Genomic DNA, 25,662 nt, shown 5'->3' on the forward strand with positions numbered 1-25,662 from the left:
ATCACAAATGTTGTTTATTCATTTTTAATCATGCTTTATTTGATTAATCTGCAGCTTATTTTCTCTCTGTTTGTGCTGACCCTCACAGTTGTTAGGGTTTTTTTTCTGTATAAACGTTTTGTTTTTCCACTTTGTGCATCATCTCAGTTTGAATACCCAGGATTCCGGAGTTCTGTGTAGTCCTTGAACGCAGCACTCCTGCTGAATCCCGTGTGATGGGAGAGGGTGAGCAGCATCTGATCCACGGGCAGCAGCAGCAGCAGCAGCAGCAGAGCAGGACGCACCCGTGCAGAGACAGATTTTTACCCCCTCTCTTTTTCTCGTGTGTGTGAACCGGAGCAAAGCTGGAGCCGGCGGCGATAGTTCACTGTCCGCCACCGGAGCAGCGGCAGCAGCAGCAGTTCCAGTGGAGCGGCACAGAGCGGCAGCCTCCGCCCTGGACCGACGAACTGGCTGAGATGTCCCGGCACATCTACACCAGACACGGGCTTGGAGAAGGGCTGCAGAAGCCGGTGTTCCAGGTAAGAAAAACCCGAAAGCAACGCACTCACTTTTTCTTTCTTTGAACTCTTCTATTTTACAGTTATTTTAGGGCCGTTCCAAATATAACTCTACACATATTTAATTCATTTAAAAAGTGAATTCGGATCCCTGCACTCCCAGCTCTGTGTGAACTGCATTTTTCATCCTTCCTAACAAGTCCCAGGGGTGTCATTAGTCAAACAGAGGCAGGTCCTGCAGTGGGGCTGAGAATCTGATTTATTCAAAAAGAGATAAAATTAGGTGCTCAATTATTAAACATCCTCTGATGGAGCTGCAGTCATGATGTATGAGTTGCACCAACAAAATGTTCCATTTCAGTCCCTGACGGCTGCAGATTTAACCCACATATTAACCCAAAAAGTAAATAAAATATGTATTTATATACATATATTATATAATATATATATTTCATGTCATTTGAATCACAATAAGATCAGCGTCCATGTATTTAAACCTTTAACTGAGACTGTTTTACAATCATGGATTGTTGATCAGACTTAATGAGCAATCTGAACTCATCAGAATGGAAAATGCTCACCTGAGAAAGCTGACCTAATTACAGCCCGTCACAAAGCTCATTATTATAATTATTGTGAGGGTAATTTGTGTTGCAGTTTGATTCAGACGTTTCCTGGAACTGAAGAGCTTGTGTGAGACCTCAGAACATGCTTGGAGGGCAGATTAGTATTATTATTATTGAAGTTTTGGAAGCATCCTCTCGGCCCCAGATGTTCTTTCCAGTGCCACAGCGGGGCAGGACGCCACGCACACAGTGTTAGAGGAGCTGATAGGTGAAGCTATTTATCATCCTTCAGCGCTCCCTCCTGCATCTCAGGTGAAGTGTTATACTTCAACATATTGGCTGTGCATGAAAATAGGTCAGAAAAGAAAGAGCAGTAATAGATTGACCAATCAGGTCACAGCCGAGGACAAGAGACAGCTGGATGGAGCCGGAGCCCCACCGGCCCCAAGGGCCGAGGAGACGCTGGTTTTAATAGGGCCTCCTGAAAGCAAGGTGCCCTTGAGTTTGTGTAGGAGAAACCAACATACCACGAAAAACATCAAGCAAAACAGATGACTGCATGTTTGTTTTGGATTGTGCAGGCTAACAGGGGGACGTACTCCAGGCGCAGCCGACTGAAGAGGTCTGACGGCAGCACCACCTCCACCAGCTTCATCCTCAGACAGGTAGGAGGCTTCATTTACAGGACATGGTTCCTTCTGTCTGTCAGTGTGTCCACAGACAGTTCAGCCAGAGAGAGACAGTTTATTCTAGGAGAGCCATCGTTTCTCTGGCTGCAGTTCACGGGCTCACAAGATAGTCCTCTGTTTAAGCTTGAGGTTTATCTGCAGTTTTGAATATATATCAGATTTAAATAAAAAAAAAAGACCCATAAAACACTAGTGTTCATGTACGTGATCCTAAAAGTCAGTTCCGATTACGACTGATGTAAAGTGGTGGCAATGTGTTAATCAAAATGGCAGATGAGGCAAAAGTGACTTGTGGTGCTTTGTGGGGTGTCTTTTTCACCATGTAGTCCCCAGGAAGAATAGTCGCTGCTGAGGCAGTGACAAATGGGGATCTATAATAAACCAATAAACCATGCTCCAGAGATATAGCTGCATAGCATAGGGAGGTACTGCCCAATGGCACCCAATCATGAGACCGATACAGCTGCACAAGTCAGAGCAATTGGGAGGTTGGTTCAGGGATGGAGGAGGTCTATGCAACATGGTGGACTATCACCCATAAGTCCGAGGTTTGAGTGGCCCTGACACATCTAGCTACTTTAAACACACAGATTAAACACATTTTACCAGAAGAAGTTCTACTGGCTTGTAGCACTTAGCCCAAGGCTAACTAGCGCGACGTACATGACTGAAATTTCCATGCTTGTGCCAATAGTGACAGTATATACAGATGGGTGGTGTGGTTCTGCCTCTGCCCTAAAATGAGGCCAAAATATCTCGCTTATGGGCGCTGCCATGTTGAAATCTGCATGTTACCTCTTTCCTTAGTCTTTATGTGTTAGTTCAGTGCAGAGACATCTATAGTCTGAAGAGCTGTACACTGTACTGAACTGTTTCTTTCCTGGCTGCAGAAAACAGCAGAATATATGAGTTAATTCACTATAAATAATCTGAATTAGGTTATTTGTTCTGTAAACGTTTGTATACATCAGACTAATGGAGCTTGTAGTTTGAAGAGATGCTTGCACACATTCGTTTTGTGGAGACAGTGCCGGTGTCTGAGCTTAATCCATCAGAACTTTCAGCTCTAACATCAAGTGAAAAGTGAACAAAAGCAGTGTGACATCAGAAGATGTGTTACTGAGATGGGAGCTTCTGGCCTCCGCTGTGGTTCAGGGAATCGATGGCCTTGATTTTCTATCAGCCTGGGAATTTGTCCTGCTCTGCTGACGATCAGGCGTCTATGACGCATGTATAATTCATGAGGGCCACGTTAAAGCAGGGCCGTTTGAACGCAGACACCGCCGCCGCCGCCGCCTCTTTCAAACATGCCACTGTAAAACAAATTCAAATTGGTTTCCTTTATTAAGTCCCTCCTGCATTTCATAATACAGAAAGGGACTTACCATGGACTTTGACATCCCGCTAACAAGTTACCAAGGGAACTGAGGCTGCGGAGGCCATTCCAGTAACACAAGGACAGTTTGTCATCGACTACCTTTGTCCCAGACCTCGTCTATGTCTCCACATCTGACCTCCGACATGTGCTGACACGTGCCACGCGCCTCTCCAAACACGCCTGTCAAACCTCATAGCCAGGTGTGATTGTGACGGGTTTATCGCTCATCGCATGTAGGTCAGTTCGCCTGTCTAGACACACTTAAAATCAATATTTTGTACATACATGTTTAAGTAATTCTTACAGCAGCAGACGGGGACAGATTCTCATACATGACGCCGTCCTTTAGAGTTGGTATCTGAATTAATAGCACACCAGGGACTGTGCTTTATGTTCAAACTGTTGACATTGTCCATTAATTATTGAATCCTCGCTGCATGAAATCAGCAAGGAGTGATCATGTGGCTCAGAGAGAACAACCAAACACACACACACACACACACAGCAGAAGCAAAAGGAAACTCGACAGAAGCACGGAGGAATCAAAGCTCTGGCCCACTCCTTTTCCTTATTACACACTTACAGATTTCTGTAACACCCCCGCTGCCGTTTGTGTCATCACCGGTGTGGCTGTCATCAGGTGAGAAGAGGAGCAGCGCAGTTCTCTCTCTCTTTGATTCCCTCGTGTATCCATAGTAACAGCGGCCCTTCAACAACAGGGGTCAAACCCAGAAGGTTGATTAGCAGAGAGCTGAACCTCCTCCTTCAGTTATTGATGTTTTTGCTTGAAAAAGACGCATTTTCTTTGTACTTACATAAAAAAGGATCGTTTTATGACTTTGAGCTTAATTTTTTTTTAGTTTTAACATTAATTTGTTTATTTAAATGGTAAAAATAGATTGTTGAAGCCAAGTGTTTACAAAAGCTTTGAATATTCTTGCTTCAAAACAACAGAAAAGACAAAAAATAATAATTGGTTGCAGCCTTTAAATTGAGCTTTAGGGAGGATTTGCTATATATTGATTTTAATTTGCTATATATTGATTTGTAAGTATTAAGGTTAAAAGAGGATGTGGGTGGTGTTCTGATGGGGTTAAAGTTTATTGACTGGTCTCCCCACTGAAAGGAAAATTGAGTAAAACAGAAAGAAAGTTTCAAAGAGGAAATTGATTGTCTGAAAATGTCAGTGTGTTCTGCGTTCCTCTGATTTGGCAATGAAAGGACAATATCTTCCAGAAGAGAGTGTGAGTCACTGCCGGAGAGGCTGAAAGGATCACCGGCGCTGTTAGGAAAGCTGATTCTCCCAGATGGTGCGGAGAACGTCTACGTGCGCCCGCTTTTAGACGGGACAGATGTTTCTCTGCGTGGTCGGAGCACTTGATGCCTCATCGGTTTCCGGGACAACCTCTGAGCTCCCGTGATAAGAGGCCGTGAAAAGATCAGGCAGATGTTTGCTCGGAAATAATCCACTGAAATGGATCAGAGAGCCTTGGCTCCTGTGGCCAGTGTCTGTTGACGTACAGCTAATATTTACTTCTCTGTGTGTTTTGGTAAATTATCTGAGAGAATAGGTCAATTCTGCTGTCTGCACACAGCCAGAGTCATAACAACTACAACACAATATACTCATTCTGACAATAACTGTGATATTTAAACACCAAATACTAACATAAATGTTTAGCTTTAGTTGTGTTGTTGAGTGATAAACAGAAGAATTAGTGGTTTTTCTTTAAGATGCATCACATTTATTAACACTCTGAATTCTTTAGGGCATGATCATCCTGAGATAAAAATCTTATAACATGCTACAACCCTCATAAAACCCCTCATGGTGCTTTTGACCAGTAAAAAACTGATAAATGATAATAAAAACTGATAAATGATCATAAAAACTGACCGCAGAGGATGGTGACCTTTAGTAGACATGAAAACATTGCATATATAATGATAATGGAACTTACACAGTGACTTATTTTAACTAAATTTTAATAAAAAAAAACAGATCAAACTTTTATTTAAATTTATCAACTTCACAGGTGAAGAACACACAAATATTTACTTAATTTACAAAGAAATATGTTCAGGATCAGAATATTTGTTCTCAGCTGCCGTATATTGAAAGGAAGCTACACTACAAGCATGGATGTAATCAATCAAAGTAAAAATCCAGCAGTTCATTATTTAATTAATCTGCAGTGAGTGTTGTTAGAGCTGCCCGTTTATTATGAGTGAATTTGATTCACTGAATGTGTGCAGCCTGTCAGCTGAGGCTTTCAGTCCCACATGAAATGCAGCGGCGACCCAAAGACCTCATCACTGCCTCTGAGTCCATATTCACATCCTGGGTCACCAAGTTTAATTCCCTATACTGTCTGAAGTGTACATCTCAAATGAACACAAGGCTGGCAGATTGAATACTTTCTCATTCTGGCATCCCTGAAATTTAATTTTAATTTCAGACTCACAATACAGCAAACACAGACGACACTTTAACCTCATTTTTCAGCTGGCAGCCTGAGAAGTGATAAGGAGGGGACTTCACGCTGCTAATCCCCCTTATGTAGGTCACATGGCTCAACTCAGAAGCCTTTAATTCGTGAATTGCTTGAAGAGGTTCCGGCCTCTGTCGTCACAGCTCACTGCTGGCACCACACACTACTACGGGTCTGTCAGCACCTCCGGACTTAATCCTGTAGCCCCTGGAGACCACCTGACAGATTACAAACAAATGTCTGGGTTTCTGTAGCTGCAGAAAATGGCAAAAAGTAAATATGCTTTGTGGTGTACTGCAGTCTATATTTGAAGATTTACCTCATGGTTTTCCCAAAAACCCTAAAGACTGCCTGGTAAATGTAATAATTTTCTGCTTAAAAAATCAAATTAATTATTTATTATCAAGACTTTTCTGTTGATTAATTTACATACTAATCAATAATCTTCTACAGCACACTCATTAGACCTGACATTTGACCTCTTCTGACTCGACCTATGTGAATAGACATGTGCCTGGTCTAGAAAACAGCACTCTCTCCAATCAATCCTAACCCTGAAACCAGCTGGACTTATGAAGTTAATCAAAGTGCTCCAATAGCAGTATTGATCGATGTCTATATTGATGTATATAATAAGAAAAGAAGCATCAATACATATATATAAAACAAATATATATATGATATATGATCATGAAGCCAGAGAATATGTTGTTGAGGGGGGGGGAATCAGAGGTGTGTTTGATGTACAGTAGGTGGGTTATGCTCTGCTGCCAGGAGAGGGCGCTGTTGCTCCACTTTGTCCTTTAAAAGCAACAACTGAGACCCCCTATTTTACCAAGACTGGATCCTACAAGCAGCACATTAGAGGTTAATGTAACTGTAGAGTTGTGTGCATGTTTAATTGGAACAATATTTGACCAGTAATTATCATCTCCAGCTAATAGTCCAGCTTTAGCTTGATTCATTGTGTTTAATCTACATTTCTAGTATCTCCTTGACTGATTGTCATTAAAATCCCTCTTATCTGGTACGTGGATGGGGATGTCAGTTGTTCAGGTGCTGTCCATAAGATTTTAGATTTTAAACTCTATTGCTCTTCCTGATCGATTTTCATGGATTGATTTTATGGCCCCTCTGTGTTCATGAAGCTGTGGAGACATTGTTGTAACAATGGCATCAGGCCTGCCCCTTGTTTATAGTATCATCACTCAGCTGTTCACCTTTGCTGTGTGTAAATTAAATGTCAGACTTTGCAAATGGGTGTTTAGTGTAAGAGATTACCACACACACACACACACAGCGTGCTGGTTAATGATGCTCTCAGGGCTGCAGACGCCCCCGCCTCCCCTCTCTCTCTCTCTCTCTCTCTCTCTCTCTCTTCCTTATTCACAGCCAGCCATGCTGACTGGAACCTCCACCAGCCAATCAGCAGGCTGCGTCCCACCTCTGTCATCACCCATTGCTGGAGGAAGGGATTGGCTTGTATGATCTGAGAGCTTGGAAGGCAGATGAAATGCCAGGTCTGCTCTGCCTCTGGGGATAGCCAGGCTGCCTTATAATGGGAACCAACACTCGCTCGACTCAGGGGCAATAACACCCAGTTCAGCACCAGAAAAACACACGGCTCCACCTTTTTTTTTTTTTTTCTTTTGTATCTGTTGCTCTTTGTGGTCTACCTTCATGTGGAGAAAGAGACTGCTGGTGGGCTCAGTCACTCCCCTGTCCTCCTCATCCATCCTCTCTGGAACAGGTTGATCATTTTCCAGTTTTGCACCGAGGAGCTGCTTTTTGAATCCTCACTCCTCCATGTACGATAACTTGTACCTGCATGGATTTGAAGACTCGGAGGCGGTGAGTGGAGAGTGGAGAAGGGAGCGTCTGACACTTGTAAACCGCTGTGTTTTGTGTCGTGGCTGGTTGATCCCTTCATAAACACCTCACAGAATGCGGATTGGGGCTGAGCGTGCACTCCTCTCGGGGGAGTTGGTAGAGGCTGGGGGAAGGGTGTGTGTGTCTGTGTGAGTATTTGAGTGTATGTTGAGTTTTCTCAGCCAGATGACAGCTTCTCTTGCTATCTGAGCTGTGGTATATCTTCAGCATGCTGTTGTTTATGAGCATTTTATGTGGCATCTTACTCTTCCTACTCCCTGCTCAACATCATCAAGGTGTGTTGAAAAGTCAAGAATTTCCATCTGTGCTGCTACACACACACACACACACACACACATATGATGCAGTGAGGCAGACATCATTATTGACAGCAGAGCTGGCGTCTACAGGGTAAAAATGTGTCTTTGTAAGGCAGAAAAAAATGCTTACAAAGGCAATACATGTAGGAGCTGCTGCCCTGCTGATGGTGGAGGGGAGGAGGGAATCCCACTGAGGCAGAATCTGTCGAGACCTTTCTGTAACTCCACCAGACACACTGGAGATTATATGGGAATATATTATTCGCACAGCCTGTCCCTAATGTTCTGTCTGAGCAGCATCACAGACAGGTGTAGAAGTGAACACTGATGATGATGATGATGATGAGGCCCGGTGCTGGACGTGAAGCTCGGTGCGGTCCGCTCAGGTCCACTCTAGATTAAACTGGGAAAGACATTTGTTTATAGAGTCTAGCCTTGTGTATGAAATCTAAAGTTGATGCATTAAGATCTGTCCTCAGTCATTTCTGAGGCATCTATAAAGTTTCCTACTTGTAGCTAAGTGATTTCTAAGCCTGGAGAGTTTCTCTCCCAGAACTCTGGATGCCCAAAATATCTCCCTCAAATCTCTTTCTCTATATGTCCCCATCTGTTTCCTGTTGTTTCAGCTGCTGTTGTTCCATTATTACAAGGGTCTAAATAACTGATACGGCTGGAGACTGTTTACCTGTGGATTCTCTATAATATCCCCATACAGCGTGTGTTATGACTGGATTCATTCGGCTCCATTCTGTCCACGCAGCCAGCATGCGTCTCTGTTTTTGTTCTGCTTTCATGACACCAAATGAGCGCTCGCTTGTGCGTACACCCTAGCTGCCTCCATGTCGCACATTGTTCCTCGTTTAGAGCTCTACTGGCAGCACTACAGAAGACATCTCTGAGGCTCTTACTGTCCTGGCGGCTTGCTCTCAGTGCTTGTCATTAGCTTGTGGGTGTCTTGTGTTTTGTTATTTTTATTTATTTAGAAGGGAGACTTCTGATGCAACAGGCAGGGGACACGGACGGACGCAGAGTAAAATGACCTGCAGGCCTTTTTGTGTGTCTGTGCTGTTTACAGATGACTTCCTGAGAATGTGTTTCAATAATAAAGTGGAAACATTGTTCGGTGCGCTCTGTGAGTTTAAGGCCTGCATATGTCAAATCAATTGTATTCCAGCACTTTTCCTGCTTTGTTTTTAGACAATTGTCCAAGAAAACTTTTCGCTCGCTCTGATAGTTATTGGGTATTGGGAATTGCTGGATTTGCATTGCTGGCAGGATTGATGCAAACCACCTACTACAGTTCCTCATACAGTGTTTAATGTATGACTCATTATGTAAAATACAAAGCATAGTAAACCTGCTGCACTGGCTGATAGTAGAAGGAGGGAGAGCTCTTTGAGCTTGTTGAACACCTAGTGTGTTTCAGAAGTCTGTTAAAGCTTAAAAACACTGAGTTTTAAAAAATAATAACATCTGACCTTCAGGCTGCTGGCTGCAGTGAACAGAGAATGCTTTTAGTCTTCCGACCTGGGTCTGATAGGCACGGAGGTCAGGCGAGGAAGAAGGATGGAGATGGGAGAACAGACCCGGGCTCTGGCGTCTGAACAGATAAGGCTTGAGTGTAGCACGATGGACTCAAGACCGGCCACTTGACACTCTTAGATAATGACCCACAAACAGCTTGTTGTCAGAGCGCGTGTGTTGCTGGATCAGGAGACAGGCGAGGCTGGTTGGCACAGGCGCTGCTTGTGTCTGTGCACATGATAGTAATTTTGGGAATGCTTTCGAGTGCCCTGTACTCTGAATGACATCATCTTTGTCATTCATGCAATCATACTTTCGGTGGCTTAAAGTGGCAAAAGCACAGATCAGCCAAATTTGGACACCTCTTCATGGTTTTTTCCTCCAGTTTTTGAGGTTTCCGCTGAGATCATTTCTGCTAAACTTTGTTGTTAAAAATGTTGTTTATCCCATTGTTAAGCTGCATACTTTTGTGTTTTAACTGGTGCTCAGGTAAATACCAGATTTACAATGTTTATCATGGCCAAAATAATAGGACTTTGTGTCATTCTAAATGGTCTGTGAATACATCATGGCTCCATCAATCTATGCCTTATTCTACCTGTCACAGGACTCTGTAAAAAGCAAACAATTTTGCATAAATTAGTGCGGGCTCTATATATATATATAGTGTTCTATATATATATAAAGAGTTTTAAGAACTCTTTATATATATATAGAACACTATATATATATATATATATAGTGTTCTATATATATATAAAGAGTTCTTAGAGTTTTAAGAGTTTTAAGAACATTGCACAATGCAACTGTATCTCACATTCAAGTTGTTTTTATGCTGAGTAAGATGTTGAAATTAATTAAGAACATTGCACAATGCAACTGTATCTCACATTCAAGGTGTATATATATATAATATATATATATATATTATATATAATATATATATATATATATTATATATAATATATATATATATATATATTATATATATATATATATATAAAATCGCAATATATATCGTCTTTGTTACAGTATCGGGATATATCGCATATCGTATTGTATCGTGATATGTATCGTATCGCCAGATTCTTGCCGATACACAGCCCTAATTCTAATACTTATTTCTTTTGCCAAATAAAGTTACCTTTTTTATGATTTATGTCTCTATAACAGGGTGACACTCTCTGAGGTGTCTGACACTAAAAAAATAACTAAAATAATCTTATTTTAAAATATCATGCCACAAATAAATCAACAAACATCTGATGTGCCATCGTCTGTTTCCAGTGAGGTGATTCTCTGCTGTGGATTGGTAAATAGAAAGCAGGTGCTGTATAGTGGCCAGTGGTGTCGGTGCTTTTATTTTCTCCAGTCCTCCAGTTATAGATTTCATTTGTAATGAGGCAGTAAATAACAGTTATTTGTATCAAGGAGAGGAGTCCCCCTGGCTCTGAATGGATCATTAGCAGAGACGCCTGGAAGCCCAGGACAGCAGCATTAATCCTCAGTGTCTGGCCCCGGCAGGTTGATTTCCAAGACTTACTGCAGAACAAATCCTCGGTTACACACTTTGGCATTTATTTTTATTAAATTATTGATACAACAGCACTGATGTTTCACTGATGCAGTGTAGCAATGCTACAAGCAATGCTTCAATAGAACATGTCTTCTCTAGGTGTAGCAGTAAGCTGGAGGCTGGTGGCTGGAGAGTGCAAACATGCAAAACACCTGAAAGTGGCCAAGGATGGTAATTGGATGAGAAGGAAGGCCTGAGGTAGAAGAAGAAACTGATGAACGGGGCAGAATTCTAAAGCAAATACATCATGCCTGCTTTCTGGTGTCAAACACGCCTTTGCAAGCATGTTTCCAGCTCCCAGGAGCTTTAACACACTGTGTGCATGTGTGTGTCAACGTGCACTGCAGCTTCATCATACTTAAGATGACACTCTTAAAAAATGCAATGGTGTGTAAACACACATTTGTCCATGTAGTGTAAAAAAATGAATATAATCTTTTGACCCTAACCCTCGTTTTGTAGATGAATTAGGCTCCGTATCTGTCCGTCCTCCTGTCCTCTCTGGATGGATGATCCATGAGGGGGTGTCAGACCGTGCTGTCATCTGCTAAGTAAAGTAGCAGTAGCAGTATTTGTGCTGAAGACCAGTTTTTTCCTCCCATGTGGCTGAGGCTGCAGGACTCTGAGCATCCATCAGCTGGCTGTCCAGCAAAATAAAAGGCATAATCCACCTGACATGATGATGAGATGTTTCACAGTAATCGGCCAACACCACAAATAGATGCCTCAAGTTCTCTTTTTTTTTATCATGAGCATCAACTCCACAGCTACTGCTGTTTGCCTGATTGGTACGAGCTTCATAAATGTGACCCGATTGTCGCTTTGATTTGTGTGTAGTCAGAGACGGAACGCTTCCACGATTTTCACGCTTCTCCAGCCGAGTAGTGACATGCTGTGGCATCAGCCGAATGGACAGAGAGAAAGAGGAGCATGCACTCTACACCTGGAGCTCTTCAGAAACCTATGGGTGACATCACAGGCCATGTCCATACTTTATAGAGTCTACAATCTCCCTCTTTTAAATACCAGTGTGTAGGTTTACAGAGCGACTGCTGCTACTTTCAGCTGTGAATTCTGTCACTTCAGCATATCTTGCTCTCCTCATCCTCTTCCTCATTCTATGAGGAAGATGTATTGTATCTGTGCCCTTCAGGCTGAGACTTTGACAATTCTGTTTTAGTCCTAATCCCAGTCTTTTTTCCTAAGATCTGGGCAGCTGTAGAAATATGTTGTGGCCAATTGACCGTGCCTGCTCCATTTGTAATGATCACACAATAATGTGTGGATACATGTGTTTACGCTATTTGTATTTATTCTTCATTTAGTCATAAAGACGTGTTTTAACTGTCTTACCACAGCTGCTGATTATATTTCATGGTGTCAAACAGAATATATATATATAAAGGTTTCTAATAAATATAAAGAATTGGAACCCTAGCTTATTGTGTGAGAATGTTTACATAGACATGTGGGCTATTTCTACCACACATGGTAATATGATATATGCAGACTTCTGAGCTGCTTGGTACTATAACTGAGAGAAGACGCTGCATCACCTGCTCCACTGTCAACATGGCTTTATTATTATTTTTTTTAGTTTATTATGTTTCAACATAATGCATCCTTTTTAGAGATGAATATGGTTGATTCTGATTGTATGCCTGGCTATTAGCTTAAGTAATAAGATATTTACTCAATAACCAATAGATTATTGCTGATATATTTATTTGTTTTTATTCTGAACCTTGTTGTTATGTGTGTCATCCAATGAGCACTGGACTGCTTGAAAAAAGAAGTTATTAAAATTTAGAAAGGCACTCATCAGCATGTCGTCGCTGTGGCTAAATCATGGCACATGGTTCAATAGCGTGGTCATTTTTATGTGTTACACAATGTTTATGCACCAATTGTTGCAATAAACTGTTGTGTTTTTACAGTGTTCGTCTCAGAAGTGACAGAAAGTGTTTGGACACCATGCTGACATGAATCATAAAGGTTATCAGTGGCTGTTGCTGTAGCAGCAGCGGCTACACTTGTGCTCATCATTCAGCCCTTCCTCTTATTTAACCCTGATGACAGTGTGAATAGATGGGCTCCAGAGCTGCAGCTTGTAGGAGCCCGCATCCATACATCCTCTCTCTCTCTCTCTCTCTCTCTCTCTCTCTCTCTCTCTCTACCCGTACTACAAAACAGTGATGAGTAGTAATTAGCTTGTGGGCCCCAGAGACTCCGTGCAGTGTGGCTAGTTGCTTCCTGCCGTCCAGCGCCATGCAGTGATTATTCAGCTGTGAAGTACAGATTTTGTGTTACATGGCGGCAACATCTCAATCCATCACAGAGATGGAGAATAGCAGCTAACTGGCCTGCAACAAGAGAGTGGAGGAGTGGGAAAGGCTGCGGTGATGTGACTTCCTGTCAGTCAGTCCATACACGTTCAAACACTGTGTGCTGCATTGTTGTTTATATGCACGTGTGCAGCATGTCTAGCCAGGTTAGCTTGTGTCTGAACGGAACATTTAGCCAATCACACAAAGTTTTATAGACACAGGGTAGAGTTGAATAAAGCAGAGGAGTTCTCCATTATGATTGGATGCAGGGTGTCGATCACCACCTGATACACATCTGTGACTTCGGCCATCATGCACGTACCTCTCTGGTGCGTGCAGAGCAGGAAGAGAGTGACAACCAGCCAATACTCAGTGCAGGGTCCACCCAGGGCATTGGCTGATGTTTTTAGCGTTTTATAGCTTCCACAGATGATTCATATTCTTCGTTTTAATGCGAAACTGCCGAACTAATTGGTTGCTATCGGGTCGTAAAGAGAAGTTACACTAATTTAACAAAAAGTGCATCAGAATGAAATCTCCTACCCTACCTTTAAAGGCCTAAATATTTCTTAGTATCAAAGTCCCTCTTATGCCACACAGGTTGCTCATGATGTCATGCTTATACACCCTGTAGTTTTAGCCATTTTTTGTGTCTGTAGCTTTAAATGCTACTGACACACATGTGTCACTGATACTGGCAAAAACAGGAGCAGCAAACCAAAAGGACTTGTTTATATAAAGAAACAATAGAAAAGAGCAGATGGTCTGTTCTTCCATTTTGTGGGTCTCTCTTGGTACATGCAGGATTTGTTATGTTAGCATTTTGTTCACCATACTGCACCATTATTTTATGGTGATAAAGCACGGTGAGTCTTAATGGTGCCAGCTCTCCCACATGGCAGCTACAGACAGCTACAGCACCGGTTAGCCAAAGGTGAAGTCCTCTGTGCCAAGCCTCTCAGTGTGTAGCACAAACTGTAAGTCAGCACTGTTTGAAAAGTAGTGATGTTATATGACTGAAGATCAGTGATGATTGATGGGTTTGTAGAACACGTCCATTAGCCGGGGCCACACTCAGGTGTGTAAAGTGTGTTTCACGCTCAGGAGCCAATATGATTAAGCTAATGTATTCAGCCAGCTGCTGTGCTTGGAGAACGTACGCAGTTGATGGAGGATGGTGCCAGAAAAGTAGAAAGGAGAACAGACAGACAGACACGGGCAGTTTGAGGTGGATTATCTTCAGACATACAGGAAACAGGAAACAGGTAACAGACACTGAGGCTGGTTGGTAGAATGGGCACAGCTGTTCTGACCAAATACCTCATAATTCACATGTCAGTCACCATTCTAACTATTTTGATTGCATAAAGTAGTAATAAGTAATGGTTTTGGTATGATATTGTACATTGTTGTTTTTCATAGCAGTAGCCTATAGTTTAAAATACAGATACACTGAATAACAATATTATTAAATATCAGCCCAAATAATAAATTACTAAATAGTTAGATGGGGTGTTTGGTGTCAGCTGTATGGAGGTATTCCACACGTAACCTGCAATGTCTTCAATGAAAGAGGTTTCCCTTTGGTACCCAGTGTTGACACTCTATAAGTGATAGTTCTACAAGAAGTTCTATCAGCAATTAAAAGCAAGAAAATTGATCATCCATTGATTTTTTTTGGCAGAATATTTAAGAATTATCCAAATTGTTGAACGTTTCTGTGTTTTTATTGTCATATGAACATAGATAAGGGTGTGGCTGTGGTTCTGGATCACTGCTTAAGTCTATTTTAAGTGATAGTTTGTGTTAGCGCTAGCTCTGCAATAGAGTTCAGCATTGTCACCCAAATTTAATTTTTTTACAATGACCAGCCTGTTGCATATTAATACATTAGTTTATTTCCATTTGTACATTGAATTAAATAATCCTTTTATTTTGTTTTGGAAAATGAGTTCAATAGCATAACATTATTGGTGCAGTGTTGGTTTTATAGCCCTCCAATTCAAAGACATAAGAAGTGCTGGATAAAGGGAATAGAAACTCACACAGTCTGTGGTCAGTACATGGGAATCTTTAAAGCATTGTGGTCTCGGCTGTAGCTTCTCTTGTGCCTGCTTTGTATGTGCTGTGATCATCGCTGCTGATGTCTTCGTCAGGAGCTCTGCCCTCCCCTCGCTGCGGGATGGACAGCAGCTCGCTGCATGTGATGCTGGAGCTTGATGAGCACATTGGTGCAGTAATGACTGTCTGCTGTGGGGAAATACAGTCCCCAGCAGTGCATCCACTGTTGTTTCTGTTTATGTTTGCACATCTTCCTCAGTTGGACTAAGCCTTGTAGTGTCTAAGGCCTCTCTCTCTCTCTCTCTCTCTCTCTCTCTCTCTCCATGCCTTGAGTGAGTGGGTGGGCGTTTTTACTGCCTCTAAGCAGCCTCTGACTTGTAGCTAATAAGGATGAGGATCGGGGGAGCGGGTGAGTTAGGAAGGTGATGACTCCATTGATAGTGATGGTATGAGGCTGATACACAGCCAGAGGAACACAGGGAGGGAATCACACCACCTTCCATATCCCAGAAGAAGTCTTCCTCTCACACTCCCACACACACACACATACACACACACACACTAACAAACAAATGTAAAAAATACTGTACATACATATAATAAATGCAGGTTCTGATGGGGATTTGGCATATTTAGGTTTCGGTGACACATGAGGTTTTGAAATGACCTGATAAACAGCACCCTCCTCATGAAATCACCAAACAAGGGAATATATTTGAAACAAAGCCGCTTGTCTGTGCTTGGGGGATATCTGCTGAGGAGCACTGTTACTGTTGTGGAGACTGGTGCAAAACACACTATGAAGACGCATCATGGTCACAGTTGTGTGTATATATATATATATATATATATATATATATATATATATATATATATATATATATATATATATATATATATATATATATATATATATATATATATATATATATAAAGGTATGAGGTGTATAAGTAATAAAAATGATGATGTTTGCAGAGAATATTGATGCACAGCTCTCACTCGTTAGCTCACATTTTGCCTTGGACACCATGAAATAAAATCAAATCAACGTTGTCCCTGTTGTGTGGACACACAAAGATGACTCGATCGCTTCCACTTGCACATGGATAACCAAGCTGCTCATGCACGTATAGAGATTAACGGGGTCAGTGTGCACACAACGATCACATGGCTGCTTTGTTTACATCATTAGCTGTTAGCATTCATCTAATCTTTCACTGCTGTCAGATACAGACAAATATCTTTCTGATTTTACCCATAAAAATTAAAGCACCGTCCTCCTGAACACTCTCCATCATTCTTTAATCTGTCAGCCTTTGATCCTGTATGGATACAGCTAACACACACACACATTTGGGATTTGCGTAAACTCCCACACGTTCATTTATCGGTTTTAAGAATCAGCCTCTTGTCAGCTCCTGCATCTATTTGCACTCTTTTACATGTGAATGTGTTCAGTTTTAATTATTAGGACATCAGCACAATACATCTGTTTATTACTGTGTCTCCTGGATGTCAGGTTTAATCTGTGTCACCCTGGTGGTTGTTTATGGTCAGTCGGGTTGATGGTCGTATCCCTCCTGGTAACAGATCGTTTCCATCTTCTGTGTCTCCCCCCCTTGTTCTCCAGGGCTCAGCTGATTCCTACACAAGCCGACCGTCTGACTCGGATGTGTCCCTGGAGGAGGAGAAGGAGGGCGGTCGGCAGGAGAGGGAGCAGCAGGCCACTGTTCAGCTCGAGAGAGCAAAGGTCAGCTTTCCACAAACTCCTCACTTCATTACAGCTCACGTCTGGGCTCACCAACAATGACTCAGTAACAGAAAATAGACAGCAAGCAGTAATATAGCCTTCAACACCAGGGACCAGCACAGTTTCACCTAATACATAATAAAGAAAGATCAAAAGCTACAGAATGAGGATCCATCTTTGTATATTAAAGGCCCGGGGTGACATCTGCTACCCTCCCCTTTATGCTGTGAATGTGGTGTGATCATCACAGATGCCAGGAGGTCTGACATCTTCAGCACCCCCACCACCCGGTCCATCACTGCAGGCCGGGCCTGCTGCGTGTGTGATGGTGGCTACTGTATATCTGACCCTTTTCAGTTGTTCAGCCCCATGTTCATGGCCACTGTGATGTAAGACCTTGTTACTATTTACACCCTTTTTCTCTGCCTTTAGACTAAAGCGGTGGCATTTGCTGTGAGGACCAACGTCAGTTACTGTGGTGCGTTGGATGAGGATGTTCCTGTGGCTGGCACTGCGGTCTCCTTTGATGCCAAGGACTTCCTCCACATCAAAGAGGTATGAACCTGTGAACACAGAATCATTTTTAGTTACGCTTTAAATAGGCAATCAGAAATTCAGTGTTCCTTAAACTTAATTTATTACATCTTTTATCCAAATTTATAAGTTTGAAGTTAGTCTAACTGCTCCCTGCTTAGCTTAATCGTAACTCCCCTTGACTGTATTTGGTAACAGCAGATGGCGTATTAGCATTGATAGCATGTGAGCTAACATGTCTGATAAAGCATGCACCAACATGTGTCTGTAAATATTAAATATCATGTGTACATGGTGCAAATGCCACATTTCAGGGCATGTAAACTGTAGTGAAGTAGCACAAAAATGAATCCAGAAATAGCTTCATGCTTTAAATCATACTCATATTTGTCTCTCTGTATTAGCCCTAATTGGAATCCAGCAGCAGACAGTCTTGATTTTATCAAGCAGACATCCTTGAACTTTGGTTTGTGTGTGTCAAAATCTGTGTTGTTAGGTGGATGTGATTGTTGTTTATTGAAACCTTCACGTCTGCCTTTTACAGAAGTACAACAACGACTGGTGGATCGGCCGCCTGGTGAAAGAAGGCTGCGACATCGGCTTCATCCCGAGCCCTCTGAAGCTGGAAAACATCCGACTCCAGCAGGAACAGAAGAGAGGCCGCTTCCATGGGTGAGCAGAGGAGGAAGAGGAGGAGGAGGAGGAGGAAGGCTGAGCGCAGAGTGCAGGCGGTGCAGGAATCAGCAGCAGATATTGCAGAAAAGACATGTGGATCAAGAGGGATAAAGACAGTTGGAGCGTTTGGGAGTGTGTTGAGGAGAGAGCCTCTCCACGGATGAGTACCGGCTGGCAGTTGAGCCTGCAGATAAGCAGGAAGTCAGGTGGATGAGAGCCAGGTTGTGCTTGTGTGGTCCAACCTCTCAGAGGTGTGTCTGGATCACGGCCACTGCAGAATTTTCCATCAGATGGGGCGATGGGTTTTTAATGGCTGATTGTATTTGGTTGCCATTATGAAAAAGGTCTCTGGCCTCAGCCTTAATAAAACAGTGAAATATTAATGTTTTCCAAAGATTTATATAACTGTAACGTGATTCATCATCACACTGTTTGTATTCTGTCTCAGACTGTATGGACGGTTTGTTTCTCAGGGGGGCACTGGAGTTTGTGACAGATGATATCTTGTTGGATTTCACATTAACACTTCTCTCTTCCTCCTCTCTGTTCTCATCAATGCAGCACTAAATCCAGTGGGAATTCCTCCTCCAGTCTGGGAGAAATGGTTTCAGGCACGTTCAAGCCAAACCCAAACTCTGCAGGTTGGTCCCAGAGTCACACCTCTGTTTGTGTCTGAGAGGAAACATTGTTGGAGGAATCACACGGGAAGCTGCCTCTGTGTGTGTGTGTGTGTGTGTGTGTGTGCACTCTCTTTGTGTTTGTGCCTTTATATGTAGTGTACAGTCCCATTTCAGCACATTAACTCACTCACTCACCTAAACCTTTCTTACCTTTTCAGGAAAGCAGAAGCAGAAAGTGGTAAGTATGGCTAATTATCATGTTAAACACCATAATATGATGACAATAAAGTACATGTATGGAGCACTGCAGGCAATAAATGAGGCCAAATGACTGACTTGACTAGCAGGTAAACCTGCTAATGTGGGAAAACAGTGTCAAGTCTTATATTTTAAATTGAATTTAATCAGCAGCCTATGTATTCTTAGCAGCTTCCACTGTCTCCTAGACTTCAGAGCATAAACTATATTTTTTTGTATTATACACTGTTAATCGTTCATATTCTCTGTAAATCTCAGAATCTGTGCAGACATGCAGGAGTTTTATATAACTCAGAACTGTCTGCTCTAATTGTATCTGTCCATGTTCATACTGCTCTTAAACTAATCCAGCACATCTTCGCTCACTTAGTTAAATTGAATTAATTAGACTCAAATTCTATTCAGCTGTGAACTTTTTCTCAGATTATGGATGACAGGTTCTTTTAAAGGTACAGCAGATTTATGTATCAACTTTTTGTAATATATCTATTCAGTCTATTGAAAATGCTCTAATTCACAGTTTTAGGTGGAATATTAAGATTATTTAAATGGACACATAGTGGTATAAACATCGCTCACATTATTGATTATGACACTGTAGCAGCCACTTGCTAATATTATCAAAGCTTGACTGTAGCTGTGTGTTCCCACACCTCCAGGCTGAGCACGTCCCGCCGTATGACGTGGTTCCCTCCATGCGGCCGGTTGTCCTGGTGGGACCGTCCCTGAAAGGTTATGAGGTAGGACGCACTTCTGCTCCTCAGGACATGTGACTCAGTCTTTTCCTTACAGCCACAGCTGAGATCCTCTCATATAACCTTTGTTTAGTTTATATTTCACATTTAGAGGACACAAAAATTCAATGAAATACATCTTAGCCAGCCTTATATTGTGTAGTATAGTGTCCTCGGTTCGTAGCTCCGTGAATCTAAATTTTTTTATTGAAGTGAAAGTTCTCAGAGATATTAAAGTCAACAAGCTGCTCATTGATTTATCAGTTGGAAACCACAGTGCAAACAATAAGGAAGGCCACAAGGAGGTGGTGGGAGGAGGCGGCAGCACTGAAGTCAGTTGTCATGGAATCACAGTCCTCGCCTCCCATTCTGGTGTTGCCGTGGTAACAACCTTCTGGGTAAACTGCATTAGTCTGGAATAAAAAAGAAAAAAGAAAAAAGAAAAGTGGAGCATGGTTTGAAATTAGAAACACAGAATAATGTGTACTGCAGTAAAGGTTTTGGAATGAGATGAGAGAATGGCCTTTTCAAAGATCTTTGAGATATTACCCCTGTCACAATTTTGAGACGAATCAGTTCTATTAATAGCGCTCATGCAGTAGTCTACAAAGATTTTGTTTCAGCAGTGGTATTCTTTCTGCCAGTCACTTTTTTAATAATACGGTGAGGAGTAAGAGTCACATGCAAAACACAGTGCTGGAAGAAGCATCCAGGTTCTTTTATATATATATATATATATATATATATATATATATATATATATATATATATATATACCCATCAGAAATAAAGATAAACAAGTGCTTTAAAAATTGCAAATAGAGATCTAGTGGTGCTTGTTAATAGCGATCTGACAGCTGCTCCATGTTTCTTCTCAAAGGACATGAAGCCCCTGTCAACCCTCTGTCACCATCAAACCTATTCAAAGAATTTTTATTCAGAGTGACAGCTGGAGCAGCCAAACACAGAGCTTTGTCGGCTTTGTGTTATGTATCCATGCACTCAATTCATAAACTGTTTTTGGATGAGTCCTTTACAAAAGTTATGTATTAGGAACAGCTTGTATTCATACAGTTACATTATCATTATTCACCCTATTATCTACTAGCCTCGTTGCATGCTTGCTGCAGATTAGCCTGTTAGCATTAGCGCAATTGCTACACACACATGCCACAGAGAATGCATGCATTGCAGGCAATATTTAAAAACTGAATTGTTAGCATTGTTAGCATAGTATTTAGCTTGTTAAGTATGGTTTGTATAATACTTTTAGTAATTTTAGTAATTTTTTATTAGCTTCACTGCCCTGTGCAGCAATGTAGATCGAGACAAACAGCAGGTAAAAACTGACAAATCATCACCCATAAAAATGAATCCTGTAAATCAATAATATAGAGATTTAATATATTGCAAGTGACTCTATTCCAACAGCATGTCTTTCTCACCAGAGGTACTTTCTTCATCTCTCTGTTTCAGTTCAAGGCCTCATATTCATCCTCTGTGTGATTGGCCCAATTCATCACCTGCTCATTGGTCTTTCCGACATTTCTCATCGTAGCTCTTTATCACTTTATTTAATGTGGGGGGAAACACACACACACACTCACACAGTGCACATAGTAATCACTCAGTCAAGTGTGTGTGATGCACAGACCTGGCTCAGCAGCAGGCTGAATGGGCAGCTTCAGAATGACTAAATGAGTGTATTCAGTGGATGTGTAAAGATATTTGTGTCATAACCCTCTCTACGGGCATTATCTTTAACCCCCTTCTCCTCCTTCTCCATGACTGATGGCTGCAGGTGACGGATATGATGCAGAAAGCTCTGTTTGACTTCCTAAAGCACAGGTTTGATGGCAGGTGAGCAGCGCCTGTCATAGAGAGCATCATCATCATCATCTGCTATAAGTCATGTGTGTGACGTGGATGATTTGTGTTGTTTCAGGATATCCATCACAAGGGTAACAGCTGACATATCGTTGGCCAAGAGGTCAGTACTAAACAACCCCAGTAAGAGGGCCATCATTGAGAGATCCAACACCCGCTCCAGCCTTGGTAAAACTACAGGAACTGTCTCACTCAATGATGTGCATGTCTTGTAGGTGTTGTAGGATGTTTTCCTTTTCTTTTTTTGTTGTAGCTTCTTTCTTGATTATGGTTGTTTTTGTTTTTCGTGTAGCGGAGGTCCAGAGTGAAATCGAGAGAATCTTTGAGCTGGCCAGGTCACTACAGCTGGTGGTCTTGGATGCAGATACCATTAACCATCCAGCACAGCTCATCAAGACCTCATTAGCACCCATTATTGTCCATGTTAAGGTGTCCTCACCTAAGGTAAGATGGAAGGCTGGACTAACAGACCAACTTTCAGTAACACTGTGGGGCTTATCCTGTTTATAAAACCATTAATATGTGAAGGAACATGTCATGATTAGTTTGCACTCTACTGTTTGAATTATAAAGTGGGATATGAGGAAATCCATTCAGGCTCTAAGGGAAAGTGTGTTTATCTAGAGTTTGGAGTTATTGCCTGAGTGTGTTTGACTCTCTGGAAATGTATCTAACTTGTATTTCAACAACTGCAGATGGTGATAAGGAGGCCTGTCAAGCTAATAGGCTGTGCTGTCTGCAGAGTAGTTTGTAGTTGGTGTTTCTTCCATATTTGGGGACGTTTCCTCATGAGTTTCCACCCTGCATGTGTCTTCTTCCACAGGTCCTCCAGCGTCTGATCAAATCAAGAGGGAAATCTCAAAGCAAACACTTGAATGTGCAGCTTGTCGCAGCAGAGAAACTAGCACAGTGTCCTTCTGTGAGTACATTTGATTTGATTTTTATTCTGCTGCCATCAATAGTGAAACTTTGAAAGGAGATCCATGAGCAGCAGCAGCAGCGGAAGCTACACTCTCCTCTCTTTTTCCTTTCTCACCTCAGGAGATGTTTGATATTATTTTGGATGAGAACCAGCTGGAAGATGCGTGTGAACACCTGGCAGAGTACCTGGAGGCGTACTGGCGTGCTACACACACTTCACTTAGCACGCCACTCAACCCCCTGCTGGGACGTAATCTGGGCTCCACAGCTCTCTCCCCGTATCCTGCTGCCATTCAGGTGAACCTGTCGAGTTGAAGAAAAAAGTTGTCTTGCATTCAATCAGGCAGAGTATTAATCTGCCTATACTGTAGCTTCACATTTATCAAACCTCCTCCAAGGCAGAAATCATTCTCAAGGTTTTTAGCAGATATGTAGAAGGCTTCAAGTATCACATAGACCTTTTCCACCAAAGCACCCGTTTAGAACTTGCGCATCTGCTGGTCTACATCAGGGGCTGTGGCTGGGATTGTGTGCAGTTGGTGTAGCATCTTGTCTGCTTTATCCAAAGAGTCCCAGTTGCCTGCAGAGAGTCCTTCCTTGCAGTCATCTCTCACTCTCCAGGAAACAAACTGCTTTCTGTTAAGAGCCAAGTTTTGACTCAGGAGTCCAGAGCACCTGGTGCTGTTTTCCTGCCCCCCTTGTTCTTGTGTTTTCACACATAGATGAGTCACTTGGCTTTGTTTTTACATCAGCTTTTTTCCCGGCTTGCTGGCTTTAAGTAAAAAAAACAAAAAACAGTTCTGACCAGGCTGTAGATGGGTTTGCCAGGGTCCCACTGCCAGTTAAGAGCTTATGGTGCTGCTGGACGTTAGCCGGTTTTGAAGCAAAGTCAGCTTGTTGTGCTTTTCGTCTGCTGTACTCAGCTACTGTGTTTCTGGTACTCTCTGTGCAAGAAACAACACCTCTGTAAACATCTGCCAGATTCCTGCCAGTTTAAGTGATTCATAAAGTTCATACTGACATGCTTTGTGTCGAATCTCTCAAGCAGGCCCAGAGAAACCGGAACAGCAACCACACAACAACAGACCATTCACCTGTCGAGCGTCGCAGCCTGATGCCCGCTGACGAAAACTACCACAATGAACGGGCGAGAAAGAATCGCAACCGCCTGTCCTCGGGCTCACAGCACAGCCGGGACCACTCTCCTCTGGTGGAGGAAGACTACCAGGACCCGTACGAGGACTCTTACAAGCCTCACCGTAACCGAGCATCCCCGGGAAGCTATAGCCAGGACTCTAGGCACCGGCTTTAGGAGAGATATCCCTCTCTAAAAACAACCACCATGAACACATGAGCTGAAGCAGCTTCGCTGTAAAATGAAACTACACTCATGTGGACAGTAACAACCTCTTATGTCTGTGTAGTACCTCATAATCCCCTTTGGCCTTGGCTTCTGCCAAATAGGCATTTGAAGCTAAAAAAACAAACAACAGATCCTGCTCTTGCTTTGATGTGAACAAGGGACTGGATATGAAAGTAGCACAGGAGCAGTAGTGTCATGTTTAAATAGGGAAGGCAAAAAGCTGGACCTGACTTAAATCTGTCCCATGTATGGCTTGTGAGGTTAAAAGTATGGGATGTCGGCTCCTTCTGGACACTTCCTGCTAACTTAGCTGTTACTGTAGCATGCAGGTAGGACTGTAATTACAGGTCACTGCCTGACTCGAGCCAGTGCCAGACAGCATTCAGCGGTGATGATCAGCACAGAACTTGTTTGCACGCGTCCAGGAGCTGGTAGATCTGTAACGCTCCTCAAGTTTGTGTGCCACGTGTCCTCAATGTGAGTGTAACAAAATCCTGTGAAAGCTTGTTCCCAAATCCAGAGTTTTACTCATTAGTTTTTTGAAGTGACATGGGTGGTGTTGTGCTGTTCTGTTCAGGGTGCGGTAGCTTTGCTGTTGCCCCTTTTTGTTCTCTCTAAATGCCATTTTTTTTTTGTTATGAATCATATTGCAGAAACACACACACACAAATCATGCAGATATAAATATATATTTCAAAGCTCCAAACCTCAGGAACGAGAGGTCACCCAGACCTAGAAGTGTAGCGCTTATGTTCTCACCCATCTGATGGGAATTTGATTCTGATTTAAAGCTTTTAAAACCAGGAAGCACAGGAGTCACATGCCTTTTCTTTTCTTTTCTTTTTTCTTTTTTTACATGCCATGCCTTTATCAGCTGTTTGTCATGTATTTAGTAGGATTTATTTGGAATTGATAGAATTGATCTATTAGTGAGTGACTTTTATATGAGGGCTTCCACATGTAAATACAGTAAAATTTAGTTTATGTAATTACATTAAATAACATTCCATTCCTTTCAGAGCCTTGCATACACCTTCCACTGTCTGGTAAATAATAACTTTCTTATACTAATAAAGGTTTTTCCATCACGTAGCAACTGAGCACATCCATCTTCCACATATTCAGCTTTCTCATTATATTCTCAATGTGTTTATTCATTAAAGGCTCCTGGAGAGTGAGAAACTGTCTCCAAGCACATGGGGAAAGACTGTGTCTCTAACATGCTACTGTCATGGAAATGTAGAGCAGAATTTCTATGTATGCTGCCAGCTAATACAGGATTAATATATCATTAATTTAGGTTTAATAACATATCCTTGAGTCTTGTAATTTCATAATTAGATATTTGAAGTCTCACTTTTTTTTTTTAGTTCACGGGCCTGATATCGTATTGTTTAGTAATCTGGGGAAAGGAAGAGCGACATGGAGAATTCTGTTTTTATTATCTGCCATATACAGTAGCTTTTATTGTTGTTGTTTCAAAGATGTGGAGCATAAGCAACAATTTAAAAGATTTGAATACTGCCTGTGAGAGAATGATGCATTGATTAGAAGTTTGTGTGCACTGTCATTTTACAACTGTAATGAAATAAACTGCCCTTATGCTGTTGTATGGAT

General features: G+C 42.0%; 1 protein-coding gene across 2 annotated transcripts; it reads left to right on the forward strand.

The window, feature by feature from the left end:
- Positions 1–282: 282 nt before the first annotated feature.
- Positions 283–25,635, forward strand: cacnb4a (calcium channel, voltage-dependent, beta 4a subunit). 2 transcript variants are annotated; one of them, XM_028394565.1, is made up of 14 exons: positions 283–521; positions 1,648–1,731; positions 16,934–17,053; positions 17,486–17,608; positions 18,132–18,259; positions 18,824–18,903; positions 19,101–19,120; positions 19,800–19,880; positions 21,676–21,734; positions 21,820–21,929; positions 22,054–22,205; positions 22,585–22,680; positions 22,803–22,979; positions 23,728–25,635. In XM_028394565.1, the coding sequence occupies exons 1-14, from the start codon at positions 459–461 to the stop codon at positions 23,992–23,994; spliced, it is 1,560 nt and encodes a 519-aa protein (XP_028250366.1). In that variant the 5' UTR covers positions 283–458; the 3' UTR covers positions 23,995–25,635. The 2 variants fall into 2 exon arrangements, with proteins under 2 accessions (XP_028250366.1, XP_028250367.1); XM_028394566.1 differs by lacking the exons at positions 283–521; positions 1,648–1,731 and adding an exon at positions 7,418–7,476.
- The last annotated feature ends 27 nt before the right edge of the window (positions 25,636–25,662 follow it).

The sequence above is a fragment of the Parambassis ranga genome, chromosome 21, assembly GCF_900634625.1.
Source record: "Parambassis ranga chromosome 21, fParRan2.1, whole genome shotgun sequence".
Taxonomy (NCBI): domain Eukaryota; kingdom Metazoa; phylum Chordata; class Actinopteri; family Ambassidae; genus Parambassis; species Parambassis ranga.

What these genes read in the sequence shown, in the direction of transcription:
- cacnb4a (XM_028394565.1), top strand. Translation starts at nt 459, where the DNA reads ATGTCCCGGCACATCTACACCAGACACGGGCTTGGAGAAGGGCTGCAG. An exon ending in ACTTCCTCCACATCAAAGAG is followed by an intron (nt 17,609 to 18,131) that starts GTATGAACCTGT and finishes TGCCTTTTACAG; the next exon opens with AAGTACAACAACGACTGGTG. An exon ending in CGTATCCTGCTGCCATTCAG is followed by an intron (nt 22,980 to 23,727) that starts GTGAACCTGTCG and finishes GAATCTCTCAAG; the next exon opens with CAGGCCCAGAGAAACCGGAA.